This window comes from Netta rufina (assembly GCF_964035555.1).
Source record: "Netta rufina genome assembly, chromosome: 5".
NCBI classification, from domain to species: domain Eukaryota; kingdom Metazoa; phylum Chordata; class Aves; order Anseriformes; family Anatidae; genus Netta; species Netta rufina.
In genome coordinates, this window is record NC_140128.1 from 44,694,922 (window position 1) to 44,722,346 (window position 27,425).

General features: G+C 41.3%; 1 protein-coding gene across 1 annotated transcript in view; it reads right to left on the reverse strand.

Annotated features, from left to right (window-relative positions):
• The window catches only part of OSBPL5 (oxysterol binding protein like 5), a gene marked incomplete at both ends in the record, with an annotated part of 162,486 nt that overhangs the window by 16,910 nt on the left and 118,151 nt on the right, over nt 1–27,425 (reverse strand). Inside the window, 7 exons of the mRNA XM_084286912.1 lie at nt 255–439; nt 3,511–3,730; nt 8,791–8,962; nt 18,301–18,385; nt 23,671–23,874; nt 25,397–25,498; nt 26,165–26,245. Of these exons, the coding sequence (XP_084143038.1) occupies nt 255–439; nt 3,511–3,730; nt 8,791–8,962; nt 18,301–18,385; nt 23,671–23,874; nt 25,397–25,498; nt 26,165–26,245 (1,049 nt within the window). The remainder of the gene's footprint in view (nt 1–254; nt 440–3,510; nt 3,731–8,790; nt 8,963–18,300; nt 18,386–23,670; nt 23,875–25,396; nt 25,499–26,164; nt 26,246–27,425) is intronic.

Sequence of the window (27,425 nt, forward strand, 5' to 3'; positions counted from 1 at the left end):
ATGTGTGTGTGCAAAGGCAGCTTTGTCTGGAGCTTAACTGTTTTCCCTGTTTCCTTGCCCTTCAGGAGCAGCAGTGCATCTTGAAAAGGTCCCTGCAGCTGGAGCCTAGATTGATTTACACTGAATCCCAGTGACCTGAGTGCTATTTGGGAGCCTTTGGAGCACGTCTCAGCCAGCACCAGGCTCACGCTTTAACACGTTTTCACACTAACAAGAGACGTGCCCATGCCAGGCATGCTCTGTGTGCTGCTTACTGGGAGAGCAGGTCAGCATGGTAGTAGTAATCAGAGAGCTTGTTCAGGAATGAGCGTGGTTCCAGGATGAAGGTGGGCAGCACCACTCGTGACAGGTCCATGCCGGGTCGCAGCTGTTTCAGCAGGATCCACATCAGGCTCTTGTTCTCCTCGGAGACAGTTTCTGTTTGAGATGATTCACCTGTCTACAACCGGAAATACAAGAAGCATACAAGAAACTCCTCTCAGGCCCATCCTCAGCAAGTGAGAGACTGTAAGATTTACTAGTACACCCACAGAAAAAAATAGGAGATAAATGAGTAATAAACAAAGAACTGAAGCAGTCCTTCAAGTTCAAAACAGGACAAGCTGATACATAAGGCACTGCAAAGGGCCCACTGCCAGGTTGTGTGCACAGACTACAGCTCCCCCAGTGCTATGTAGTGCCCTTTGCAGCAGAAGCACAGTAACAGTAAAAAACCAACCAACCAACCAAACACATTAAAAAAAAAACAAAAACAACAACAACAAAAGCACATAAAAAAAGTCAGGCAATTTATTGTGGTTTCATCTGTAACTGTGTAGCTCCTCCGTGTTCAATGGAAATACATGAGGTATAATATGGTGGAATAGGGCTTTTCAATCCAATGGAGAAAGAAAATTAAATTTTGAAACATGAATGTTGTTTTAATGCAGACGTTGGTTGTCTAGACTTTTGTCTAACACTCATCCTAGGCATCAGAATTTAACAGTGAAAGAGAATACTTATAATCAGGCTTCCTATTGTTTTTAGGCAAGAGATTTCTATCAGAAGGGCACAGTTCCATTCAGTTGCATTTCTGGAATACATTCTGGTTCAGGAGAGGACACGTAGCATACCCCAACAGGCTTTGCAGATGGTATGTATCACTAAACACTCATTTTCACCATCCTCAGCACCTTTTTGGCTCCTAATCAGCCCTTTTACTCATCATTCACAACTTGTGAGTAGGCCTGTAGGCTGGGGAGAATTTCAGACTGAGGAACAACACAGCTCTTTTCATTTCATTGCTTTTCCCTGTACCGTTCTTGTGACAGTCTGATGCAATACACAGCTCCAATCTCCAAGAAGTGGAAATCATTTTAAGGACGTAATACCACAGCGTCCTCTAGGGGTTACAATGTGTATGGCTCTGTCAGAGCTTTCATTATTTATCTAGGTTTCAAGCGTGCATGTACTGGCAAGATAATTTAACGCCATGGTGAAATTGCTGTACAAGGTGTTACTCAGAGTGAGTAACTGCAGAAGGGATGGATGAAGAGGGATGAAAAAGGACAGGCAGGGGTGTGAGAGTAATTTCAGGTCATTTCTGTTTGCATTCCCATCAAATACCTCACCCTCAATACTCCTTTTTTAAGCTAGCTATAACTAAAATAAATTTAAAATAAGTTTTGTTGCTTTTGTTACCAGTCTACCTACTAAGAAGGTGTCTTTTTTACATTCTAGGCTAACTTTTGCAGTATTAAAGTCGTTCTGACACCTGTCTCTGCCTGTATGTTCCTACTGCAAACATGGCAAGGCACGCAGATGCACAAGCACATGCCTTTTTAATGCATACAGATGCACATACATATGTGCACACATTTGAAATGTGCTTTCAAAGTCATGCTGCAAATTTAACAGTGATGGTTTGCATCTGTGATCTGCAAATCTGAACTGTATACAGAGGGACAGAGGCAATTTCAGTTTAAGAAGTTAGTTAATGTTATTAATTGACACGCATTTACCCTGATCCATCTGAGCCCACTGCTTATAGCAAACTACATCACTGCCTACAATTTACTTTTCTTTATGTTACTGTTACCACTGGAATAAGAATTAACAGCCAGTCTCATCCGTATGTCTCAGGAGACAACAGTCCCACTTTGCAGCCAACAACAGAAATCTAGTAAAACCCCTAATGGTCAAGGCTGCATGGGAACTCCTTTTGAAAGCTCACTGGAGTTACCCCGCCTGAACAAACACCCTAGCTTTATTTTACATTATCCAGTATCACTCTCTACTGTGGAATGTAGTCCTTCCCTTTTGTTTTTATTTTTATGGAAAACTGCAGAGTCTTCTTTCATTCACACAGACACCACTGCTGCCTTTTAGGTTTGATTGAACACCAAAGTATCTATCTGCTCTACTACTCCTTCTAGGACAAGTTTTCAATTGGCAAAAGGTCGTTTCAGAATAACGAGCTGAGAGAAATTAGGCTTGCCTTCATTTTGGTGTTGCCAAACATTGTTTGGTTCCTCCACTGTATTCAAAGTTCCCTCTTTGAACCCAGTCACCATTTGCTATGTGTCTGGGTGGGATTTGAAGGGAAGAGATGTACAAAAGGAATTTTTTAAAAAAATTTTTTGGATGCCTGTAGACAACAGTTCTTTTTCTAAGCACAATTTTTACAGCAGGGGCTTGCACCTCACCCTGACATCTGAAATCCCAGCAAACACATGCAGTTAAGAAACATCCTTCCAGCAAAGTGATTTTCTTTGAAGCATCAACAAGACTTCAGCTTCCTCTTTCAAATAGGCAAGGGAGTGCTCCGAGCCCTCCCGGTGCAAGAGTACAGTGCTTCTCTGCTGCTCACCCGGACTGACTCTCACCCAACAGTGGGTGCTCCCAGTTGCTCTACAGCTGCCTTATTCAGAGATGTCACAGCGACATCCAGCTAACAATGGCTCTTATACGGAACAGAAACACACCCTTCTGCTGTTAAGTGACATGAAAAATAGCTTTTCTACAAGAAATGGTCCTTAAGGAATCAAGTGGCACCATTAGGACACAGAAAGGATGTTCCATGCATAATGAAAAAAGGAAAGGATCATATTTTATATCATGCGAGGACTGAGCATCTTAATTGACCAGGACACATGCCCAGAATAATAATTCCCCCTCCTGCTGGCTCCACAAAACCCTGTGCCAATGCTATGAGGCTCTTCACTGCAATAACTGGTTAAAGCAATCGCTGATGCTGGACACATGCCAAAGCAAAGTAGCAGAGCTGCTGTTCATAATGCATAATTATTAGAGCACATGATAACTCAACATAATTTAGCAGAAAGCTGTACATTGCTCTATCTGTAAAACACTGGAACCCACAAAGCTGATTCTTAGCTGCCATGCATCTAAAAGACTGGATGACAAATACTACGAACAGAGACATTTCAACAGGAACAGGCAATGATTAACATGTTTTTATGTTTTTTTGTTTGTTTGTTTGTTTGTTTGTTTTTTTGTTTTTCCCATTACCTCCCCAAATTCCTCATAGATCTGTTCAACATAAGTCGTCCCCTTCCTTCCTGGAGAAACCTCTCCATGGATTTCTGACTGATCGCTTTCGCTTTCATTTGTCTTCCGGCTGTTCTCATGCGTTTCGTTCTCCGACTCTTCCACATTGTCTCTCTCAGACTTGTCCGAAAAAGCATCGTTTTCCAAGTGGTGGTGGTTCTCCAGGGCTGATTCATTCAAACTGAAACACACAGTTCATTGCTCACTTCAATTTGATTTACAGAGATAGATTACTTCAGGCCTTTTGGATAAGGTAAAAGCACCCCCAAGGACTCAAAATAGGGTTTGCAGCCCAGGAGAGCCCAGGACATTGATTTTCTGAATAGCAGGGTTTTCATCACAGAAACAGTGAGATATTTTCAACCAAAATTCTCCCCTCCAAACATCATTTTGCAAAATCTGCCATCAAGCTCCACTTACTCACACAGAATTTCCAGATGGGAGCCCACACACCAAAGGGATACAGAGCACCCACTAACAACTGTACACTGCGATTACGGAAGTGTGATCAGGAGAGATTTTTCCCTTTACAGAAACACATCACAGGAATGTAGAATTTGGGAAAAATATGAAGTTATGGAATACATTCTCTTTTCAGTATTACTGCTACTTTTTTTTTTTTAAACAGATGGAGGTCCTAAGTCAGCCCTACATTAGAAAAGGAAAATTTAAATAACAATAGAAGCAAGGATTTTCACAGAAATACACACACACAAATTAACCTGGGGAATGTATTGCCTCCAAATAATGTAAGAACTCAGTTCAAAGCATGGACTGGATGACTACACAAAACAAGAACATCCAGACTATAGCAGCATAAAAAAGCATGGAAGGAGTAGTAAATTGCATATTCAGCAATCCAGGCTTTACAGAATCAGGAGAAAGACAATTTTTTTTTCTCAAGTAGCTGGTAGCATCTTCATTTGAAAAAGCAAATGGAGGTTGTACAACAGGTAGCAAATATGATTCTTCAAGGGGAATTTAGTATGGGATTCAGCTTTCCCTATTCATACATGTCTTTGCACACGTCACCTCTTTCACAGCTTAGTACAGCTCTCAGTTGCTGCTCACATCTTCCTCTGAAAATTTCTTACCCAAGTCCTCATGCTTAGTTGCTCCTGGCTGGGACAATAAAAAAAGATTTCCAGCATTTACAAGGAGTTTAGACAATCTAACCGGGCCCTGGATCTGGAAGAGTTTTGTTGGTGTAGTCCACCTCCCTCTCAAAGCAAGTTTTCTCTTCTCAGTGCATGAGAGCGCTTTGTCAAGCTTTACATTTCTCCATGTCAGAGCTTTTCTCAGGTCATTCTGGGCACATTCCATTTTAGCTATAGATTAATGCTGGAAGTTCCCATCCCTCATTGCCTGCTCCCTGGCTTTTGTTTCTTAGTTTTAAGACAAATAGGCATTAGTAGTTAGAGCCAGACTTTAAAAAAATCAAACCAGAAAGGAGTCAGAACAGAGAACTGTCATCAGCTTTTCAGAAGATCTCAACTTCCAACTATGCACTTAAATAAGCTCCTGATTTTTACCACGTGAAGCAAGCCACATTGTGGTAATCACAGCTCAGTTTCCAGAGAAGCCCAGCAGGCTGAGCTCTTTTGAAAGTGTCATCTATAGCTTTTTGTGCCTTTACAAAATCTTTCTTTTAACTCCATTTGCATATATATGTATGTATGCATATATGTCTCTGTGTGTGGATGTGTATATATATAAGCTACAGGGTTTTCAGTTTTCAGCTTCACTGTAAAACAAACCTACAGTCATAAATTGAAGTCAATGACACATACACTCCAGTCCTAATAACTTGCTATTAGATATTACACATCTACATTGTTCTAGTGCAAGGATCTCATTTCTTTGTTTTAAATAGAGACCACCAAGTGTAAAGACTGATAACCACATACACTGGAAGCCTACAGCATAGCATATACATGAGTTTAAGGCAATAAAGGAGAAAAAAGGTGAGAAGAGAGCTGTCAAGAGCAAGTATCCCATGACTCCTCAGCACAGATACTTCCTGGATGGTAGGGCTGACTGTTCAAAGATCCCATTTATTTCTTCAGTTTTCAACATGCGAGTGTTTGTACGTGGCTGCTATGCTCTCTCACCTACTGAAGGCTTTTCTCTATGGGTTATACACATTTCAATGAGAAGTTAATTCTAAGACTTACAGTTCATGGCTGAGAAATAGTGTGTTTCTATTTCACATTTGTAAGAAGAACAGGAGTTTTAAAGTTTCATCTGCCTTGCACTTGCAAGATATTTGAAGTTTCATTGGTGCAATTGACTGTCTTAATCATTTTTACTCTAAATTTACTCCAAAGGGGAAGTAAACTGATAGGAAATCCCATTCGACTGTGCATGATTACCCACCAGCCACAAACAAAGCAAGACTTAACAGATCCAGAGCAGAGGAGCTGATCTGGGGAACCAAAAAGAAAACAAATGCTCCTTATTCTGAGTAACAAATCTGAGATGTTGAAGTGGAGCCTGTCTCTTTCATTCCTCCTAACAGAATCATCAGTAAATATGTAGAATATGCTAAAAAGAAAAAACAATCCATGAGCTTGAACTAAAACCAATGTAAAGACCTTCCCAGAGGCTTCCAGTGGGATTTGGACCAGGCTTGAAAAGCTAGGAAGGGAATGACTAAATGTCAACAGCAGATTTCCATTTTACTCATGAACGTGAATAAGTTGCAACTTTTCATGGCTAACTTACTGTTTCAGCATATCGGATCTGTCTTGTACCAGTGCTTTAGTCTCTAGGGAGTTCCTGGAAATGTCAGTGACCATAACTTCTTTGGGTCTGATACTGTTCTTCTACAAAGGGCAAAGAAAACCAAAAAACTTTGGCTCTTGTCAAACAAGGAAGCAAGCCAGATTCCTGGGGTTGCTGGACATGGAAGCAAAAAGAAATAAAGCTTCATATGAGGAGTGCCTAGTGCCCTAAAGCCCACCTGTCTAAAAATCACAGATTTGAAGAGTACTTTAGCTTTTGATTCAGAAGCACACTTGCACAGTTCTTTCCCTCTCAATTTTTATATGCTACTAAAGACACAGGTTTCAAAATCAGTGTATAATCTTGACTTCTCTCCCAGCAGGAAGAGAGCAAAGCAGCCAGCAAACAAATGCAACTTTGGCTCAAGGGAAGATTCGCCTTTGCCAATTCCCTTGGGTTTTGTTCTCCCTGTAATATCCATCATCTCCCTTTCTTTTTCCTTCTTCTTTTCTTGACAGAGTAGTTTGGCTAATTTGAAGATAGAGTTAAATGTAATTAACTGGCCCCCTAACAACAGCGTGCCAATTTAATTGGTATGACTCCCTGTAGGGAAGGCATTTAATTAGAATGATTGAATCCCTGTGAGGAAGCCACTGTCAGTGACAAACCAAAAACCCTTTGCTCAGCACTTACACAGTTTTGGTTTTATATTCTCCCTTTTTATATTCTCCCTTGTTTAAATGTGCTTTATTCCTCCAGGGACAACAGAAAGTCATTCCCCTCTTCCACAACCATCAAAGTCCCCTGGGTTGTAAACACTGGGGAAAGTCTGGGTACACATTAAAACCTGTGGTAGAACTCAGAAAGGAGAGTGAATTGTCCTGATGCTGAACCCCCAGTTTGAACCAGATTCAGCAGAACTCCGAGCTTGTCAGAAAAACCTGGTTCCAACTGTGGGTCCTCTGCCCTGCTGAAAACTCTGCCACATGTACTATAACTGAGCCCCATTCAAAAGGCCATTTAATGCTGAACAACTAAGCAGTGAAGCAGAGACATCATTTAAGTGTCACTTATGTATCATATGTTACAGAAGAAATACTTTAAATACATTTTAAAATCTGTCTTCACTGTCCATTTTCAGTAGCCATGGGTCTGCCTGAATGTTCTCAGTGCCGCAGGCTCCATTTTAGTATTAGATTTCTATACACACATCCATCAGCTGAAGAACAAGTCCAATGCATTCCCAGATTCATTGTCACAGTAAACCCAGTCTTTAGAGACTCTCTTTGGAAGAAAGGAAGTAAAGCATTACAGAATAAGCCCAAGAACAAGAGAAGAATTTGCTCAAGTACTAGAGCAATGCACACAACCTAGTAACACATCAGATTTCCTTCTCTTCAGTAAAGTTCTTCAAATTCTAGCTAAAATCCAAACAAACAGCAGGACTGGAGAATGCACACTGGGAATAGCAGAGCTTTTCAGAGCAAAAGGCAGACCAAAGTTGCTGCCATCCAACTTTGGTCCCATGGGACCAGAGATACATCCTCACTCTGCAGGGGACTCAGATCCCTATTGTTAAATTTGTAAGAGAGCCAAAGAAAACCACTCAAACATGAGGTCCCACTGCGCTAGGCATCATCCATGCAGACTGCAAGAACTGCTACCCTAAAAACTGTCTGACCAATGGTGCATTGCCATGAGCCCTTAAAGTCACATTCCTATCAGCAGAACTAGAAGTAGACACGACTTCTTCCAGATCCCACTCCAAGGGCCAAGTGTCTATATTGGAGGGATTTTTGAGGTTGCCTATTTAGCTATAAGCCACAAATAAAGCCTGTTTATTTTTTGTGATTATAGATCTTTGATGTGAGTAGTTCCAAAATGCTGCAGTACTACTAGGAATATGAATAGAAAGAAGGCTATGGGGACTTTTTTCCCTTATGTAAAAATTTATCTGATGCATCAAGGAGGAAATTGGAAACCACTCAAAACCCCTGTAGAGAGAGAAAGTAATTATAAAACTAAGGAAGCAGTGTGTGCACTCTGCTGACTATGATACAGTGTTATTAGCAAAGAGAACACATTAAAAAACAGATCAGACCCCTAGCCATATGTGCTAGCCGATAGACAGACACTGTAAGTGATTGTGTCTGCCTATCCACAGGTCTACTCCAGTGGCTAGACTCTGCAGTCTTTACTCAAGCAATCCATTATTCACGCCAGCATCTTCAGAAAGTGTTTTAGTTCAGGAAGGGAATAGAAAAAATTATTTATTGTGTGCATGAACACAGCTGAGGTTCCTTCCAGTGTGCGTGCCCAAGCACTAGCTGATAGTAGATTCCATATTCTCCAAAGCCATAGGTTAGTAATGGATGCAGCAGAACAACATATGGGCTAGTTTTTAAATAGATCTCCTTTATGGACTCTGGCTAGATTACCCTAAAATTAAAAGGATGCCCAGGTAAAGCCATGCAACACCTCCCTCTCTTGCTGTAAGAAGCACGAGCCGCATCTTACTGGAAGAACTCCTGGTCTGAGAGAGGGCTTGAGTGCAAGAGGTTGTTGAGCCCCGCATGCGCTGAATCACTCGAGCAGTTCATTTCTCCATCCTTTCCCTGCTTGGAGGCACTGAGCCGGAAGAGGCTGGAGCAACGCAGGGCAAGTTCCAGAGCATCCAGCCAGCATCGGCCTGTGAAAACAAGGGGCATTATTTAAGGACAGAAGAGGAAATAAGACAACTCATGCATTGCTTCTCAGAAGCTTATTACCTGCAAGCAACACCTTTATAACTCACAAGTCACTGTGTACAATTACTTATGTTTAATTTTTCATACACATTAACCCCTCGATTATTTCGCCAGAAATAGTTTGTTTTAGTGGCTGCACAAGTGATACATCTGCATGGGTAACTCAGGAGGGAGCTCAACCCAACTCCCCCTTCCTCTCGCTGGTATGGGATCGCTGAACTAGAAGCCAGCTTGCGGGTTGCACGTGGGGTGTAGTGTTCCAACAGCAATCAGTCCAAACAAGAGCCAGGAAGATCAATACTGCCAGAATGATTAAGAGTAGAGGGAATTGCTTGGCAGGCTGTTTATTTTCCCTGCTCTCTCTGTATTACTTTTCCCTTTCTCCATTCCCTACCCCAAGTCCCTCAGGTAATCAGGGTGGAGCATGAGTTTTTCTTATCTTGCCCTAAAAAATATGTACTTGAAGGGCCTACTTCGCAAATACAACAATACAACTATAAGCATGGCACAAAATGGAGAGGAACCATGGTTCCCGTGCACAGCCTCACTGGATAATCTTAAGGTCTACACAGGACTCACAGGCAGGCAGCAAATGAAATGCACGGGAACTCAAAAAAGAGCCTTGGCTCCTCTTGATATGATCCATGCACCTCCACAAAGCTGTGTGGTAGCATTAAAGTCTAACCATCACAATGCTGGAGCCTCTGTATTCTTGGAAGCAGCTGAGAACTTTCGTATCAGAGTCTTTAATGAGGCCAGGACAAATGCAAATTGGCTGAACATTCAAGAACTGAGGTATCAAGGAAGTTATCCTCTAATTTCTAGCATGTGAAACAGAGCTCTTCATTACACTCCTCAGAATACATTTTGCAATAATTATAAGTGTGCTTGAGAGGCAGGGAAGAAAACAAAGGGATTTTCAGTCAATGGCATGTGCTACAAACAGGTTCCTCCTGGACCACATCCACTCCTAGGTCCCATTTGGGAAATGGCAGCCATTACATTTGGTCCTATCACACTCCTAGCATTAAGCTATTTGTAAACCTCACTGAGATGCAACTGTTCTCTTGGGCAGCACTCCCATTGACTTCGATATGACCAAACTCTGTCTCTATAAGATCAATGAGAGTTTAAGACAATCTAGGTCATATGCACATAAAAAACGTGTTTATAAATTTGAGTAGCTTTCAGTGCTTACTTTGGTACAAAGCTGCAACCAATAAGAGAGAGAAAAAACAACAGAAGTTGCAGAATTCCACTTCAACACTGAGCCATAAACACCACGGAGATCAGCCATTTATTCCAATTTCAACCCATAAATTCCTTCTGCATCAGCTTATGGTTTAATAATAATGCCACACATAATGGTTAATAAAAGATTAGGAAGGCTGAAGGCTGTTGGAATTGATTTCACACTATTTTGTATTTAACGGAGATTCTTGCATTAAGGCTCTACATGCAGAGATTTATTCCCTTCTCACCATGTGGAGGATTTGCATGGCTAACCCATTAGAGTTAACGGCTGCGCTGAGCACAAATCCACTCTCCCCTGCATATCCCTGCTCCCACCACCCCATCAAGATGAAAACTTGTTTCAGGCTATTCCATACAAGGGAGGACACTACTAGCGCTCATCTTCTTTGACTTTCCTCTCTCCTTGTTTTTCTTTTCTTCTCCTTTCCTGTGCATGGATAGTGAGGACTGCACCATGTGACATTTGGAAATACTGCAAATGTCAAGATATTTTTATATTCAATGGGCTTGTAGAAGTAGGTGCTGTGATAGGTAGCTTGATTTGCAGCAGCACAAGCACTTTGGAACAGTAATGGAGGTCAGATCCTCAGCTCTCTATGGCACTCTGCACACAAGATGTTCTCTTTCAATGGCCATGACAATGCGCTGCCTACATTTACGCTTTCTAACAAGGGTGACAAGGGTCAGCCCCAAGTCTCCCTCAGGCCAGGACCCAGCCATTTTCCATCCTGTGCCCCTGCAGCTCCCTCTCCCCGGGGCCAGAGGCACAGCAGGCCAGCCTGATCCCACCAACACCTCTTCTGCCCCCACACCGGCACTGCCAGGGGTATCTGCTGGAGCCAATGTGTGCTTATGGGCTTGGCCAAGGCCTCAGCGTCCACCACACTGCCAGAAGCAATTGCTACATCCCATGTTTAGGCTTTGTATCTCTTTATATGAATCCCAGGAAGCGGTTACGAGTAACTGGAATCATTTTGGAAAACTAATTCAAGGAGCTTAAATTAAAAAATAATATTAACATTTATTTTAATATTTTAAGGCAGAGACACAAAGCTGCCACTATAGGAACCTGCTGTGCGCTAGCAGTCAGCATTACTTCTGCCCTGCAGAACATCAGAAGTGGCATCAGTTTGCCCATGTATTCACTTCTTAGAGAAAGTGAATTCAAGGGATGCCCAATCTAAGAAACAGACCTTCAGCCATCAGGTGGTGCTGTGAGTCCAAACAAATACATGCCACAAAAAACCAGACATAAAATATAGGATTTCCTCTGAAAATAAAAAGGTTATGCTCTCTGCAAGTCAACAGGGTGTTAATTGCAGCATAACACTGTAAAATGATACCCTGTAAATTTCAGGGATTGTGCACGAGATAAACCCGTTTCATTGCTACAGGCCTACATGAAATGTTTTTACATTTGAGTGGTTTTGCTATTGAGTAATATTCATCTTTATTGTGAAAATTATATGAAAATTCTAGCACTTGGATTACTTAATTGCTTACATGACGAGTTCACTCCCTCAGGAATTGCAGAAGGAGAAAAAAGTATGTGGTCATATAATTAAAGACTGTCATCCATAGTCATGGCAGTCTGCATGAAGGCTTCATGCATACCTTAATTCTTGCATTTTCTAATTCTGAGTGGTTGACTCGAGTCATTTTTTGTATGCAAGATAATTAGATCAGAGAAGGATGCAAAATGTGGGTTCCTTCAGAGATGAATGGCAGCCTGATATGATGCATATAAAGGAAGCAAAATAGAGCTGCAAAGGAATTACAGTGGTAGTCTTTTAGAACATTAGAGGTTTTAAAAACTGTAATGTAAAACACTGTGATCAATTATCAGCTGTAATCTTCTATAGACTACGGCTTCAAACAAGCATATATTTAAATCCTGAAGGAAAACCCAAGAGCATACTGGCAGCCTACGGCAGAATCTCCCCACTGGCTTTTAAGCATGTTTTATATCAAATGATACATTACTCTATCCACTACAATGACACTTTTGAACAATTTCTGCAAAGATTATGTCGCCTCAACACCTGCATTACCTCCTTTTGCCTAGGAGTTACAAACAGTATTCCCCTTCAAACATCACCCCTGAGCTTGACCCTTTCTTTGTATTTAGCACTTTGTCTGCTCAGCCACTCTTGTCTGGATGGGGAACGATGGGGAATGAGTGAGACGTTGGACACAGCTGTTGCTGAAGTGCCATAAGCAGCTGTCCTACCAGAGCACTGGCACTGGCTTGGGTTCCTGCTCTCTTCTGGAGCAGCCTCTCACTTTGCACGGACCATTGGTTTGAATATCCCTTCCCCTACATCACTTCAGCTAATGATGACCAAAATGCACATAATGATGCATTTGGCATATGGCAGATGTCCTGAGAAAGTGTGATGTCAGAGGAACACACCTGCACATCACTTAGCTGTGCTCACTGAAAAAAAAAAAAAAAAAGATAAAACAGAGGTGTCTCCCCTGAGTAGGCCTTTAACTTTTTTTCTCTGATGTATGTGTTTATAGTAAAATGATGACTGTCATCAGTGACAATTTCAAGAAGGAAACTCTTTGGAAAATCTCCTAAACACAGCTGGGTTCCAAAGTTCCTTCCTTCTTGAAAGGTTTTGGAAAAACAAAACAAAACAAAACAAAAAACTAATAAAGGACATGTGTTGCCTTGACTTCTCAAAAACAAAGCCTAACATACATCCCACATATGTTCTAAAACCTTCTGTATGCTCTTGCCAGGCCTTTTGGCTCAGCAGACTGGAAAAGCACCCTGCAGTCCTTTGAGATGGTTCCTGTGGTATAGCTGTGCAGACAGGAATCACTGCTGCTCCTTGCAGGACGCTTCCTGCATCCGCAGGGTACTGCTGGCCCCACGCAGAAACCAGGAGGCTGCAAGGCTGAATAGGAGCAAGCATGCACTTGCACTGACTCTTTTTTTTTTCTGGACAAAAGAAACTACTAAAAGCAAGTAACAAAAACCACTTCTCCACCTTGAGGAAAAAAAAAAATCCAAACAACTAAAGGTTGCTTATGCTACTAAACCAGGCTTGGCTCAAGGAATTTCTTCAAGGAATAACTTGAGTATGTCCCAGTCTTCAAGTAGATCTTAAATTACAAAAATATCCCATAGAAACAAAACAAAACAAAACAACAACAGACATTATTGGAAACATAAAGCTGTTCGGTTTTGGGATTCCTTACAGTTACCATCATTTCACCTAGAACAACTCATAATTTGATGTGCCAAGACTATCTTTGCAACAGCAGATCACAGAGAAGCCACCCAATGTCCTCTCAGCACTCACCAGTAATATGAGCACACTCGAGATGGATTCATATCATGGCACATGAAATCTCAGTCCAGGACTAAACCAAACCTTTTTCTCCATTTCATTCTTATAGTTACAGAACAGCTGGGATTAATCTCTTGCCAATTAAGACTTCAAAAGCCTCACACCTAGTAACCATACATTCCTCCAGACAGGCATCACTAAGGGAATATTATTCTTCTTGAATTATTAAAGTCATCCAGCTTTTGGCCTCATGCCTCACACCTGCAAGATAGATGCTTTTCAAAATCAGCCTGAAGTAGACTGCCACCTGGAAATGATGAATTCTTGCTCAAGTACACACAAATCACAAACAATGAGGAAGACTCAGATTTGGTTTAGTCAGTGAACATTAAGGTCACTGTTTTCAGCTGACTGCTTCTTATTTTGTGGTACCACTTGGGTGCCCCGCCTGTATGATTTTTTACACTTGGGCTGTCAAAACACAGAGATGTGATCCCTCAGTTAACTGCTGCAGGTGCAATGTATGCAGCAAGCTATACAAAGTCAACTTGCACATGCCTCGATTGTAAACTGCTGTGAAAGATCTAAGGAATATGAAGGGCAGACACAAGGCTAAAGAGACAGCTTCTATTTTTTCCAGCACTGCCAGGATCCAGTGGTGTATTTCATTGTATTTCACTTCCTCTTGGTTTGTTGCGTCTGTGTATGGCCCTTATTTCAGTAATGTAATTTACTCCCCAGATCAGAGCACCCGTTCCGGGGGAAGGGCCAAGTGCCAAGCAAAAACTAAAGAAATGACACTGCAAGCCAGGCACAGCTCCGTCCACACCAGGCTAACCAAAGCATGCCTGGAGGAGGGGATGGACATAAGCAACTAAATAAGTGTGGTTTACAATCCCACTGTCAAGCCTTTAACCCTTGGTAATCTGCTGCTTTGAGCTCCCCTGGTAGCCCCCCGTTTGGTGGCAGTGCCCATGGCAAAGTGGAGAGCTGTGATATGAAATACAAATGGGTGTAGGATTGGTTTGGGGATCTCAGGGACAGCCCCAGAATGGTCTGGGCAAGAAGCTCAGGACAGGTTTCAGCTACCAATTCTAAGCCATTCATCAGTACAAATCTGAAATGCATACACAGTCACTGGTTTGGAAAAAACAATTTTCTTTTCTGAAACTGCTAAAAAAGAGAGACCCCATGCTTGTGCAGGCTGAGGCTTGTAGGCTGATTTGACCTTCCAGATGTCTTTAAAACACATCACAAAGTAGACTACTGCTGAGGTCTGTGAACGTGAAATTTACTGTATCTTGGCAGTGGTTCTGCAGGCTGTCCAGAAGTCAAGACCTTAAATCCTACCAACAGTCTGTCACAGATGGTACAGCAGAGGGGAAAAAAGGGATTCTGAAATGCTGAGAGAAAAAGTAGGCCATGTAGCTGCTGATCATGATACAGTTGCCTGGATAGCAGAACTGTACATCTAACATATGCTGTAACTCAATATTCCCCAGCAAGTTGGAGGCCTCCATGAATTACTGTTAAATTCACCAAATGCTCTGTGGCTCATTTTCCACTATTAATACAGGAGACTGTGTTAAAATAAATGTGGCCAGAACATCTCCTCAGAGACACTGTAGATTCACACAACACTGCATCTATGGAGGAGATGTGAACATACTACAAATACACGCTAACATTCCGCAAGAGAACAGATTCCGCCTGCCCCATTTATGTCAGCTAGCTTAGCTTGTTTCATCTTCATCTCCTGTCTCTCTTGACCGTAACTGCACCCTCTACGGTGTCCAGCATACTAAGAAATGAAATAAACTCAAGCACACCCTCAAGATGCCCATTCACAACAGGTAAACCAAATACCAGTCTACAGTCATATCAGTAGTGTCTCCTGGGTTTAAAATCAAATTGTATTAATTACGAGTACAAACCTTAAATTGTTGCATTTTATATAGATTTCTTGAAATGCAACAGTTTCTATTCCTTGTGTCCTTGCCTGCCTATGTTTTACACTACCTACTGATGTGCATGCCATTTCCAAGTCACTGATCTCAGAGAGCGACACCCATGTGTTGGGCTACTTGTCAGCATGTCTACACTGCTCAGTGGAGCCAAGAACCCCAAACTGCTCCCATGGAGCCCAGCTAGTGAACAAAAGGAGTGTAGTACAGTAACCACGCTAGGACAGCTCTTGAGTTTGGGAATTCTTCACTGTTCTCTGCAGACTCTCATCCTTCCCTTCCTGCAGAAGGTACAGACACTTCTTACAGCTCACTGACCTCAGCTGCCAACTCAAATACTCTAATTCAGCTGAAAGTTACACCATGTTTCATGCTAGTATTTCTGGTGCAATGTTACATCACAATTTTTTGTGAAGTTCACAGCCAAACGGACAGATCCCAAAGCTTCCCATGTCAGCTGTCATGGTCACCTCCTCAGATTAATTCTCAGAATCTACTAAGCCATAATGTGCCTGTTCCAAATCTCTGCAGGTGGATCTAGGGCATTGCTAGTGGTGTTCACAACATATACTGCTTCATCCTTAACCAAAGGTCTTAGCTACTTCCCACAAACAGATTTGTGATATTTGACTGAGAGGCTTCTCAGTCCCTCCTTCCTCTGATCACGGTAGCTTTCCATCTAACTATACAACCCTACTGTAGAGAAACAGCAAAGTAAATGAAAAAGCGATTCTACTTTGACCTGCCTGGTCTCCGTCTGCTTCCCAGGAATCTTGGCCAATATCTTAGCTTTAAAAATAAGTTCCAGTAAGTCACTATTTTAAGCTCTTATGATACCACTGACATAATAATTCACTGGGCAGAAAGCTTCCCACAGGCCTTTAAATATTGAAAATGCTCATGTGCCAGACATGGTCCCTTTTGTGCTTTTCCAGCATTACAATGTATGACCCAGTCGGAGAGATCACAGACAGAAAAATCTTACATCTGATGATCTCTTGGGGACTATAGCTAGCTTGGGAGCTTCATGACTGAGGGTAGTTAGAACAAATCTAAAGCTATTCTACTCCACATAACTGCTCTATAACAGTCATCATAAAAGAAAGATTAGAAGTTCAGCCACAAGTCTCTTTGCCAGGCTGGCTTTAACATTTAATCATTAGGTTTCCCCCGGAATTAAAGTTTTCATTTAGAAGACAGTTAAAATGCCACAAGAAAATGACATTATCAGACAGCAATTTTTCTTGAATGCATGCAATGTCTACATTGCTCCCTTTGTGCGTTTTCTAATTAAGTTAATGGAAAGGCAAGTTACATCAATCTCTAAAGAAATAATAATTTAGAAAATCTGGATTGTCAGACAGTTAATGAAGTTACTCACTTGCCTAAGAACCCCGTAGAACTCTTCTATATATCTGCTCTGCAGGCTGTCTGTCTAACTAGGGTTTGAAACGCCTGTAATTGATCAGCTCTACCTCAGAGGCACTTTTTTTTCCCCCAAGAGACTACTGTATCAACCTCTCAAGACAGGTGATATTTGGAGCCATGTAAAATCCTGTATGCCTTTACACGAATAAGCTGTGCTGTTCCGTAAGCTGCAAAAATGTAAAAAAGAAATAAATGTGCTTTTACAGCTCTATACACATACCGCTTATACCATTTCACTGTACTGGCAGCTGCAAGCAGCTTTCACTGTCGAGATGGTATACCTCACTGTGAACAGCTCTTTACACAGCCGCAGGAAGAACAGCATGCCAAGCCTGCAATGGAAGCAGCTTTCCTCCTGTTCTAAGTGCTATGTTAAAGCTGCATTTGGTGTTTTCAAAGTCCCATTCCCAGCCTTTAGGAATTTATGAAACTTACCAGCAGCATTTTCCTTCTAAAGCCCACTGTGCTCCATAAACAATTGTTGTACCCTTAAAGTCAGTCTAGATGAAATCTGAATGAGCACGTGGGCTACTTGGGCACCCTGGTGTGATAGGTGAAAAACATCCATAAAACAACAGTCTGGGTTAATTTGCTATGGCAAAAAAAAAATACAAAACACCGTAGTCTGAAGGTCAAATGAAACAAAAACATTATTTTAATCTTCTTATCTACTTATAAATCACTGATATTTTAGGTCTGCTAAAGTCATTTAGAGAGATTTCACATAGCAAGCTGGCATGCTTGTTATCTATTGACCTGAATTTCCCTTCCATAATTTTCTGAATTCCTAGAACAGTATATTACAGGAGGAGTCACCAGGGTCTGTCTGGGCCTGCTACAGCATTAGCCCCAGTACAGCAAATTTACAGAATTCTGGTGGTTGAGAGGCATCTATTAACAGTTCTTCAGTATGGATATGCCTTTTTCCTCCAGCAGGTCCCTACCTAGTCTAAGACTTAGGCAGAAAACCCACTAAATTCTCTGCTAAACTGAAGAAAGTTTCATTCTAATTTCAGGATGAAATCCTTTCATCCTCTAGTATTTACTGACTTTGTGTTTTTTCCCTCATCTAAAAGTCTAGATCCTTCCACACACATGTCAAGAAAGGTGGCTTTTCAGTAAAGAATATGAAATTTGCCTATAGCCTGCCCTACCTATTCTGAGCCACGCTAATGGGCATCATCTCGAGCTGGGTGAACTGTTACTTGTTCCTTTGTGTGTCATATTTTTTTGCATCAACCTACTTTCTTCTGCAGTCTTGAAGTCCACACTAAACTTTGCCCCATCATTCACACTGGTTACTGGAGAAAGTAAAGGAAGACTAAAACTTACCATCGGATTCGGAGGCTGCTCTGAAAATCAAGTAGCTGCTGGGAAGAGGCTGAGTTATCGAACCAACGTTTTCTCCTTTTGGGCCCTGGAAATGAACACAGACAAAAAGAAATAAGTCACTGAAGATGCAGTGGCCGTTCAATGTCTTTCTACCCTTCCTGGGCAGAGTGTGTATGTTTGTGATAGTCAAAAAGAAGGAAGGAGCAGATGGAGTAATTTAGAGAGATTCATTAGTAATCATGACATTGCTGCTGTAGCTCCAAAGCAGCAATGAGCTCTGACGTTAATTGGGCTTAGCCTAACCCTTGCTCAGCTCCCAAACTGCCCTGTTTATTCACATCCTCAGAAATGGAGAAATTTCATTCCTGTAGCTTGGGACAAAGACAGCCAAGTGTTTGTATTTGCCATTAGAGGGAGGGAGGGAGAGAGGGAGAGAGGGAGGGAGGGAGGGAGGGAGGGAGGGAGGGAGGGAGGGAGGGAGGGAGGGAGGAAGGAAGGAAGGAAGGAAGGAAGGAAGGAAGGAAGGAAGGAAGGAAGGAAGGAAGGAAGGAAGGAAGGAAAGGAGAAGACAGACAAAACCACAGGCTGGGGACCAAAGGTTTCCCACCACAGATACATGTTTCTGGGTTGCAGCCCTTCACTTCTACATCCAGACATTTTGAGAACCTTTACAATGGGGTGCGTGGGGCGACAGCTGCTTCAGAGAGACTGGGAACAAAACCAGGCTTTGCTTGTTTGTTGCCTTTAGTTTAGGAGCTGTAGCAAAAAAAGATTATAGTGTCTTGTAAACATCCCACCAGAATCCCTTCAGCTTGACTCTCCAGAAATGCTTCACAGGGAGACAGAGTACATCTTGAATTAGGCACTTATTTGAGCAGAACCACATGCCTTTATCTCCTCCCTGTTTTCTCTTCTTAAGCTCCAGCAGCTGTGAAGAAGGAGCTTTTCCTCTGCGGTTTTCTCTAGAAGTTCTCAAATACACAATTACTTTAGTTTCTAGAGAATACCACACACAATACTTAAAATCTGTAGGGAGATGTCTGCAGTCTGAGTATCGCTCTCCTCCCTTGCATGGACCTTTAGAGTATCCCATCCTGCTCCTTGAGAAGATTTCTTCCCAATAATGGTGAAAGCAGTGAAACTGTGACTCCTACTGAAAACTGCTGCTGTATACAAGTGTTTAGTAGTTAAATGGTGGTTTCATCTGGATTTCTGTTTTCGAGTTCCACCCAGGAAGCCAAAACTTGGAAAGGGTGAAGAGTGAAAGCATATGACACACATCAAATTGTATCTGAGTCTATGTCACAAAGTTGTAGTGCTGAGAAGACAACAGTCTCCAGTCTAGCTTCTTGTCTCTATATCCACAGGGTTCTTCTGCTGCCAGGAGAAATTGGGATCCTTGTTATTCACTTATTTCTCTGCTCCTCTCTCCCACAAGAGGCTCAGGGTTCACAAAATTAAGACTGTTTGAAGGCTTAATAGTCAGGACCAGCAAAGCTGGGATTTGATTAGTGATCCAGAGCAGAACGGCGTTATCAGTGACACTAATGCAATCAGGCAGCATTCCCGATGGCATTCTTCCTTTCACTAGCTTGCAGCTGAACAGGACATTCAAGAATTGTTGGCAACACCATTAGTTGTGTTTTCAGTGCAGAGCCGGATATTTGCCCCACAACCAAATGGTACAGATACAAAGAACCAATATTAGAAAAAAGTCTGGGGGTGGGAGGGGTTGTCAGGAAAGGATGGGGTAGCACAAGGTTTTAGCAGACATTTAAGCATGTGGATAAATACAAGGAGCAGCTAAGTTGTTGTATCAAGGGAACATATTTCATGGTAAGGCATGTTCATACATGGAGGGGCTGTTTCCCACAGAAAGAAAAGGAGAAGAAGAAAAGAGAGAAGGCCATAAAAATAAAGTCAACATCTCCACAAAGTAAATGAGGTTCTGTATCTGCACAGAGGAGATAATGGTGCTTTCTGTCTCCCTGCCTTTGAGCTCTGTGCCTGTTTTGAGTTTAGACTCTAAACCTTCAAGACAATGACTGTCTCTCACTAAATGTGAATGTTATCCCTGCTATACAGGGACCTGGAGCTCAGCTCAGCCTCTAGACAGTACAGCTAAGAAGGGTCATCTTCAGACCATTCCTGTTTATACATTTGATTTGAGTCTCAAAGGCACTGACAAACAGGGGGTGTTCAGGCTTTGAAAACTGGAGTGGACTCATGGTTTTATATAGCACAGCAAGACATCTCATCTTGGAGAGTCATAAAACAAAGCATAAAACGGGGAGGAATCCCTTTCATTAACAGTGCTATGGATAACTGTGAGAATAAAGATAAAAGTAACTGTTATAGTATGGAGGAGAACAAACAACTGTAAAAGTAGCACAAGCCCATTACTAGAACTTCTTTCTTTAAAGAAATGACTTGAAGCTCTTAAAATCAACAAAACTGAAGTTATATATATCCCCAGATTCAGTGGGTCTGATCCCAACTAATTTACCAACTTAAATACACACCAGAACAAGATGTAGTCAATAAAAGCTTTCCCACACCATGCTGTTCAGCTAGCTCCTGAGCAAGCTCAAGGGGAAATACAACCTATTCTAGGATATTTATTTGGGACTGCCGAGCAAACCCTGCCTGTTGATAGCCATACATTGCCTCTGCGAAGAAAGAGGACAGATGCCTGCACCCACACACTAACTCCTAGGTTGGCATCCCCCTGTCTCTAGAAACCAGAAAGCTTTATAAGAAAAAAAGTTCCTTGCTTCATATACTTAAATGTCAACTATAAGCAATAGACTTATATCATACCTACCTACCACATGAAAGGCATCCCAAAATTTCATCCTGCTGTAGCTGAAGTTAAATAACTGCAAATCGAATTTAATTGGCCAGCATGACTGTAAACACCTAGGGCAGTGCTCAACCCAGGTATCTGTCCCAGGGCTGAAACCCGCAGTTAGATCCAAACACCTGCAGAGCACCCAGGATAACAAGTACAAAGGTGCTTGTTACCTTGAAGTAGCTGGAAGCCCAATAGTGAGAGTCAAAACCAGACCATCAACTGTACTCTGGAAAACCCTTGAAAATTTGACAAGCCATTTTAGCCGTAAGTGAAAGTTGTTTAGCCAGATCTTATTTCTATCACAATGGACAGTAACTTGGGCTTCTCTAAGCTCAGGCTAATCCATATTTCATGAGCAATAGTCTTTCTTTGCACAGTTACACATAACCAATTTAGATTAGTCAATTCTGCTCCAGTTGCTTTAAAAGACGGCCATGAAATGACATGAAACAAAACAGTATTTTTAGCAGCTTCAGCCTTAAAGTGCTGTCAGAGTGCAGACAGCTTCTTTGACATGAGGCAATTCTGGTAGATTTTTTCTTGATGTGTATTTTAGTGTTCACCTTGTGACTGGAAGCATCTATCAAACAACAATCCCAGCTGAACTCAGGTTTCTTACTATGCAGCTTGAACACAGCTTTCTAAACATCTATCTCAGGTGACTGAGAATATTACTTTGACTTAAAACTCAAATCTCTCGGGACTTCCTCTAGTACAGAAACATTTTCAGGGATACATTCCTCTCATATTTAATATATTAATTCCTATTTCTATCATATACTTTTCTCAAGAGACACGAGAATTAGATACACATATGCACACAAATACATATACATATTGATAAAAACTGCTTTTTCTTTTGGATGGTCGAAGGGAAGGATATACGTAGGGAAGGTCATACTGGCATAACACAACACTTCAAATCTGGCAGTGACACTACTTTTCATTACCTGACTGTGCTTTTGATTCTGCTTTTTCCCTGCCTCTCCTGACTGTGCTTTTCAGAAGAATTCAGTTGACCTGTTATGTCACAGGGAATTTTTTGTTGATGGACAGCAAAAGATTGACAGCCTTCTTGGGTGCATGCTCTGAATAAAACAAACAACAAAACTCTGAAAGCTGAATAAGAAGCACAGCTGCAATAAAACCTTTGGGATATAAAGCTAAAATAATGCATTTGGGCACAGATTAGAGCTGAACAAAAAGAGCAGCTCTTATCTCTGGTTGTTGAAATTCATTTTAATTCTCTCCACTTACCCTATTAAAAATTGCAAGACTTTTTATACTTAGTGTATAGCTGTGTTTAAAACTGTTCAATTAACTGGAGGGACGAGCAGGAGTGAGGTTTCTCAATCTGTTCCCACGGGATTTCCCCTCCATTTTGTTAGACCTTCCGATGCGAAAGACAAATTCTGTCATCACTCTTTCCAAGCAGACTTTGCTGACCACCCTGCAGCAAAGCAGTACCTTGTAAACCTTGTTTGCACTGGTGATGTCTCTTAGAGAATTTGTGTCTTCAACAATTCTGCTGAATTGATATTTTAAAGGGGAAAAAAGAGCTCAATATAAGTCGAGTTCTGTCACTTCAGGGTATCCAACAGATGTTGCTCTCAGTGCTTCTGAGGAAGTACTGGGGTCTTCCTCTTTGCTCTCAGGCATTCATACTTTACTTTCTTTTTTTGCTTTCTGCCTAATCTTAAAGGGAAGAAGAAAAAGAAATCCAGCTTTTCATAACTGGTAGGGAGTTATTTCAAGAAGGGTGAGAAACTACTGATCAGGTCAGAGGTTGGACTTGATGATCTTGAGGTCTCTTCCAACCTAAAAATTCTGTGATTCTGTGATCTATGTTACAGGGAGATCCAGAGGCCACTGCTGGAGCTTATGTACATACAGCCTCTGGGTAACAACAGCCTGAAGAAGAAGGACTCGAAGGAGAGAAAGTCTTTCTACTTCCATTTCAAAGAAGAGAAAACTAAGACAATGCACCCAAAGTCACGCTTCTGTGTAACAGTCAGGGTTTGAGCAGTCCACCAAGTTCCAAGTCCATCACTAACAAACCCAAACCTCAGACATCAGGGAAAAAAAAGACAGTGTGGTGATATCATTCATCCTTTCCATTTTGTCACTTTGCCAGCCCTTTTCCAGTGTTGTGCAAAGCAGTGCTGTACATCCTTGTCTTTGGGAAGTCATTTAGTTGGGTCTGTTCCTCATCTATTTTTAAAGATTTAGGCCATGGCTTGATACAGATTCTGCACTAATGCATTTCCCCTTCCCTCAGTTTATGCATACACCTATATATCAAGAATGATACATATGTATAACCATAACACACCATTTTCCTTTAATGTCATATCACAACCAAGCTTCAGCTTCATCTTTTTATGCAGCCAATTCACCATCACTAACAGTGACCAAATAACTGAGAATCTAGATACTGACAATGCTAGATAAATCTAGCTAGTGCTCAGACACTTTGGTGACCAAGAAGAGCTTGTTCAGCTCATCAGGGTTGTTACCTTTACAGCCCAGATAGACTGATCCAAAGGATGAAAAAGTTTAAAACAGAAGCCATCCTTTTTGGAGGGTCTCTCGATGAGCTCACAAGAATGGAGCAAGATTGTCCCAACCCACTGTCCAATCTTTGGCGTCTTATAAATCAGCAGCACTCCCGGTTTCAGAACACACCACAGCTTGGTCCAGCTCTTCAGAGTCCCACGAATCTGGAGGGAGGAAGAAAGAAAAAACATTACCCTTACGTTGCTCCTTAAAACAAAACCAACATTTATTTAGTATTTATTCAGTATTTCCAGTACCCATTTCTCCCATGGCTGCACTGAGATATGCTTCCTTACACAAGGATACACTACATTGTCTTAACAGTCTTGGGGATCTCATACCAAAATCCCAGACCACACAAATCTGGCTATCAGAGCCTAGTCTTCATATTTTTATTTCTGGCTTGGTGTTTGCAGCTTGCTTAATTTTTTTAGGCAACCAGCACTGCTGGCCGATGTAAGAGTGATTTGTTAATAATCAAGGAGGACATGTGAATTAGGATACTGCATAGAAATATATTATAGCTTGTCTAACTGGACTTCAGAGTCATTTTAATAATGTTCAGCAGAACAGAGTTATTAATGGGTTTTGACAAATACCCCATTTCTTGATTGGGGTACTTGACAGAGAAGTAAACCTTCTCCAGCTGGTTTACTTCTCTGTCAAGCTCAATGCGTATTCTCTCTTATATAGAAGACATTAAATCTGATAGCATGTATTAAAGGTAACAGCTTCAGTAATGAGAAGTTTCTCAGTAAGGTTAGGTTTTGCCTAAGGTCTTCTCGTCTCCAACATATGTAGGCTGAACCTCAAGTCTTATGTTGCTGTACTGGTTTTTGTGGGCCAGCATCATTTGTTTCTGAGCTAGATATTTCCATCCACAACTATGCAGCAAGTATTTTATATTACAAAAACCAGCATTTTTCATGTTGCCAATCTATTTTCTCAAATAATTGATACACATCTCACTTATCTGGCTTCTGACGACAGAATAATGTGAGAGGTTTTTCACACTGGACAAATACAATTGTATTTTTTCATGAAATCCCTAATTTACTTTATTTCTTAAAGAGCTGTTTGTTTGAAGATGTTTGGAGATAAAGTTTTGCCATTATAAAAGGGGCAACCAATTCATGACCAGTCAAACCAGACTAGATGCCCTAATAGTCTCTTGCAATGTCAATCCACATGTACTTTGCCACATACAAAGTTTGAGGACTTCAATGAGAAGCTGTCACTAGTTGAGTCCTTGCACAAGGAGAAATTACAGTTGTCATCAGGTCCAACATGTTTCATTCTGCACTGTGGCAATATCAAATCCAACTGTCAATAGAACAACCTGTATCTGCTCATTTCCAGGCTACTGCTCTGTCTATTGCCTCCTCAGTACAAAAACATATCTACAGGAAGAGGTCAGCAGACTCTTTCAGAGGAGGAAAGAAAGAAATATCATCACTTCCTTTTTGTACTATGCAGTTTTTGAGACCTTGTTCATACTTAAGGACATGAAACAGACAGACTCATTTAGGTTAAGATGAAAAGTAAAGATTCCCCAAATGTAGTTTCGGCTTTACAGCAACATCAATTCAAATTTAGTCTGTCTTCCTTCAGTCGGTGCTAGACACAGCAAGTATTTCTCACTTATTTTTGTCTAGAGTCTCAGAATCAATGGTCTATATTAAATACCTTCAGCCAGTCTGCTGTGATCACTACACTGGGATCCTTTAGAGCACTGAAGAGTTGTTTGGTAGCTCTTTTCTTCTCCTGTCTGTAGTTTTTTTTTTGTACCTGGTTCAGAACAGAGAAAATATAGCAGCTGTAATCATGGCCTCTTTGGGGGAGGAAAGAACATAATGCATTAAGGACTGCTATGTATAGCACAGCTAGAACTTGACCTAGCACAAGCTCCCCAGAAATGAGCACACAGAGGAACAAAAACATAACAAGAGAGCAGATACTTTCTTTGCTTCTGAAGCTCCAATAAACATTTCTTTTCTTTGGGGGGAATGGAGAGAGGCTGACTAGTGAGTCCTCCCCACCCCTCAAATTAAAGAGAACTAATATTAAATCTAATTTCATCCAAACCAAATTATTTATACTTTTGGTTTAGGAGACAAAGCAAGTGTTAAGCAAATAATTTACTCAGATTGCCAAGGCATATTCCTCCCAACAAGGCCAATGAAGCATTACAGTCTTCTTGAGGTGCCTTATGGCTCTGGAACATATGAACAGAGCAAAATAATTACACAGATTTGTTCTGCTTGCAATATATAATCTAATACTGTATATAAAGCCCATTAATGCCCTTGGCCTATAATGACTCTTAGAAGAGTCAGAGGCTTTTCTGGGTCTTGGGAAATGACTCAGAGCAGTTCCCAATGGTTTGTTTGAAAGGTACTACTTGTTTTGTAAGGGAAAAGTCAGCTGATGCTGACTTGGCTGCTTTGCACATACCTTCAATGTTTCCTTCTTAGTGGATTTGGCCGTGGGAGACACACACTCTTTGTCAGACCCATTGCAAAGCTTATATTCGATCTAAAAAAAGCGGGAGAGAGGAAATAGGAATGTGTTAACACGAAGATGTTCAAGCTAAGCTCTAATGAAGGGTTGTTTATATCTTCCAGGAATCCATGAAAGAGCTAAAGAGCTGACTGCAGGCTTCAGCAGAAGTACACTGGATTAGATAGGCTCAGAAATGACGTAACTGTGGTGTGCTCTGAATTTCCTTTTTGTGTGCTCATAGTTAGTTGGAATTCCCTTATTTTTTGTATTTCTCCCAAGCTGACATTATTTTTTATTAAAAACAAAAACAATCCCCTTATTCTTATTCCTAACTTTGAAAACTACTCACATTTTTTCAAATCTTAAATCATTTCAATTACTGGAATAAAAAATATATAAAAGCTGGTAGAGATCCTTCAGAACTAGACTTGATATTGATAATGACATTGTCCTGGCTGAACTGTTCAAGAACACAGTGGGCAAGGAATGACCTAATCATGTTACAGATAATACAGAAAATCATCATCATCTTGGCCTAGAGAAGCCAGGCACAAAATACATATTCACTTCAAATCATGTTTGATACTGTCAGTGCTGTTTAAATTCATTTTCAGAGGCTGAAGACTGATCTCATGTTTGTGCTGATGGGCTGAAAAAATGTTTTACTTTGTTAGACATGGTCACAATATTACTGTTCCCAGACCAACATACACTTATCGAGTGCAACTCTCTGGAAACTGCCTCACAACTACAACGTCTACACTTGGATAGGCTCTTGTCCAAACCTGGGGAGGGTTAGTGGCATGAGAATTATGGTCTGGGCTGGTCTCTGCTACCTTCTTAGGTGACCTTGGGGAAGTTACTTTCTCTCTCTGTACTTCTTTTCCTTCCAGCCTTTCATGTTTGGGGTCAGACACTGTCTCTACTTCTTTTGCACAATGGTTTTATGAAAAAGTTCAGTCCCTGGCCAACTTGATTTAATGACACAAAAAGGAGATGTAGTAAGGACAAAATGTAACAAATATAGTTCCCATTTACAAATTTACTGCTATGATGTGAAACAAACCCAGTGGGCTCTCAGACTCTCTCTCCTGTATGTCATGAGTTGATGTAATCGTATTACAGTGCCTTCAGTTTAGAGAGACCCACTTTTCTTTTTCCCTCCCAGTGACACAGAAACCTCTCCAGCTACTATAGCCATGAACCATATTGA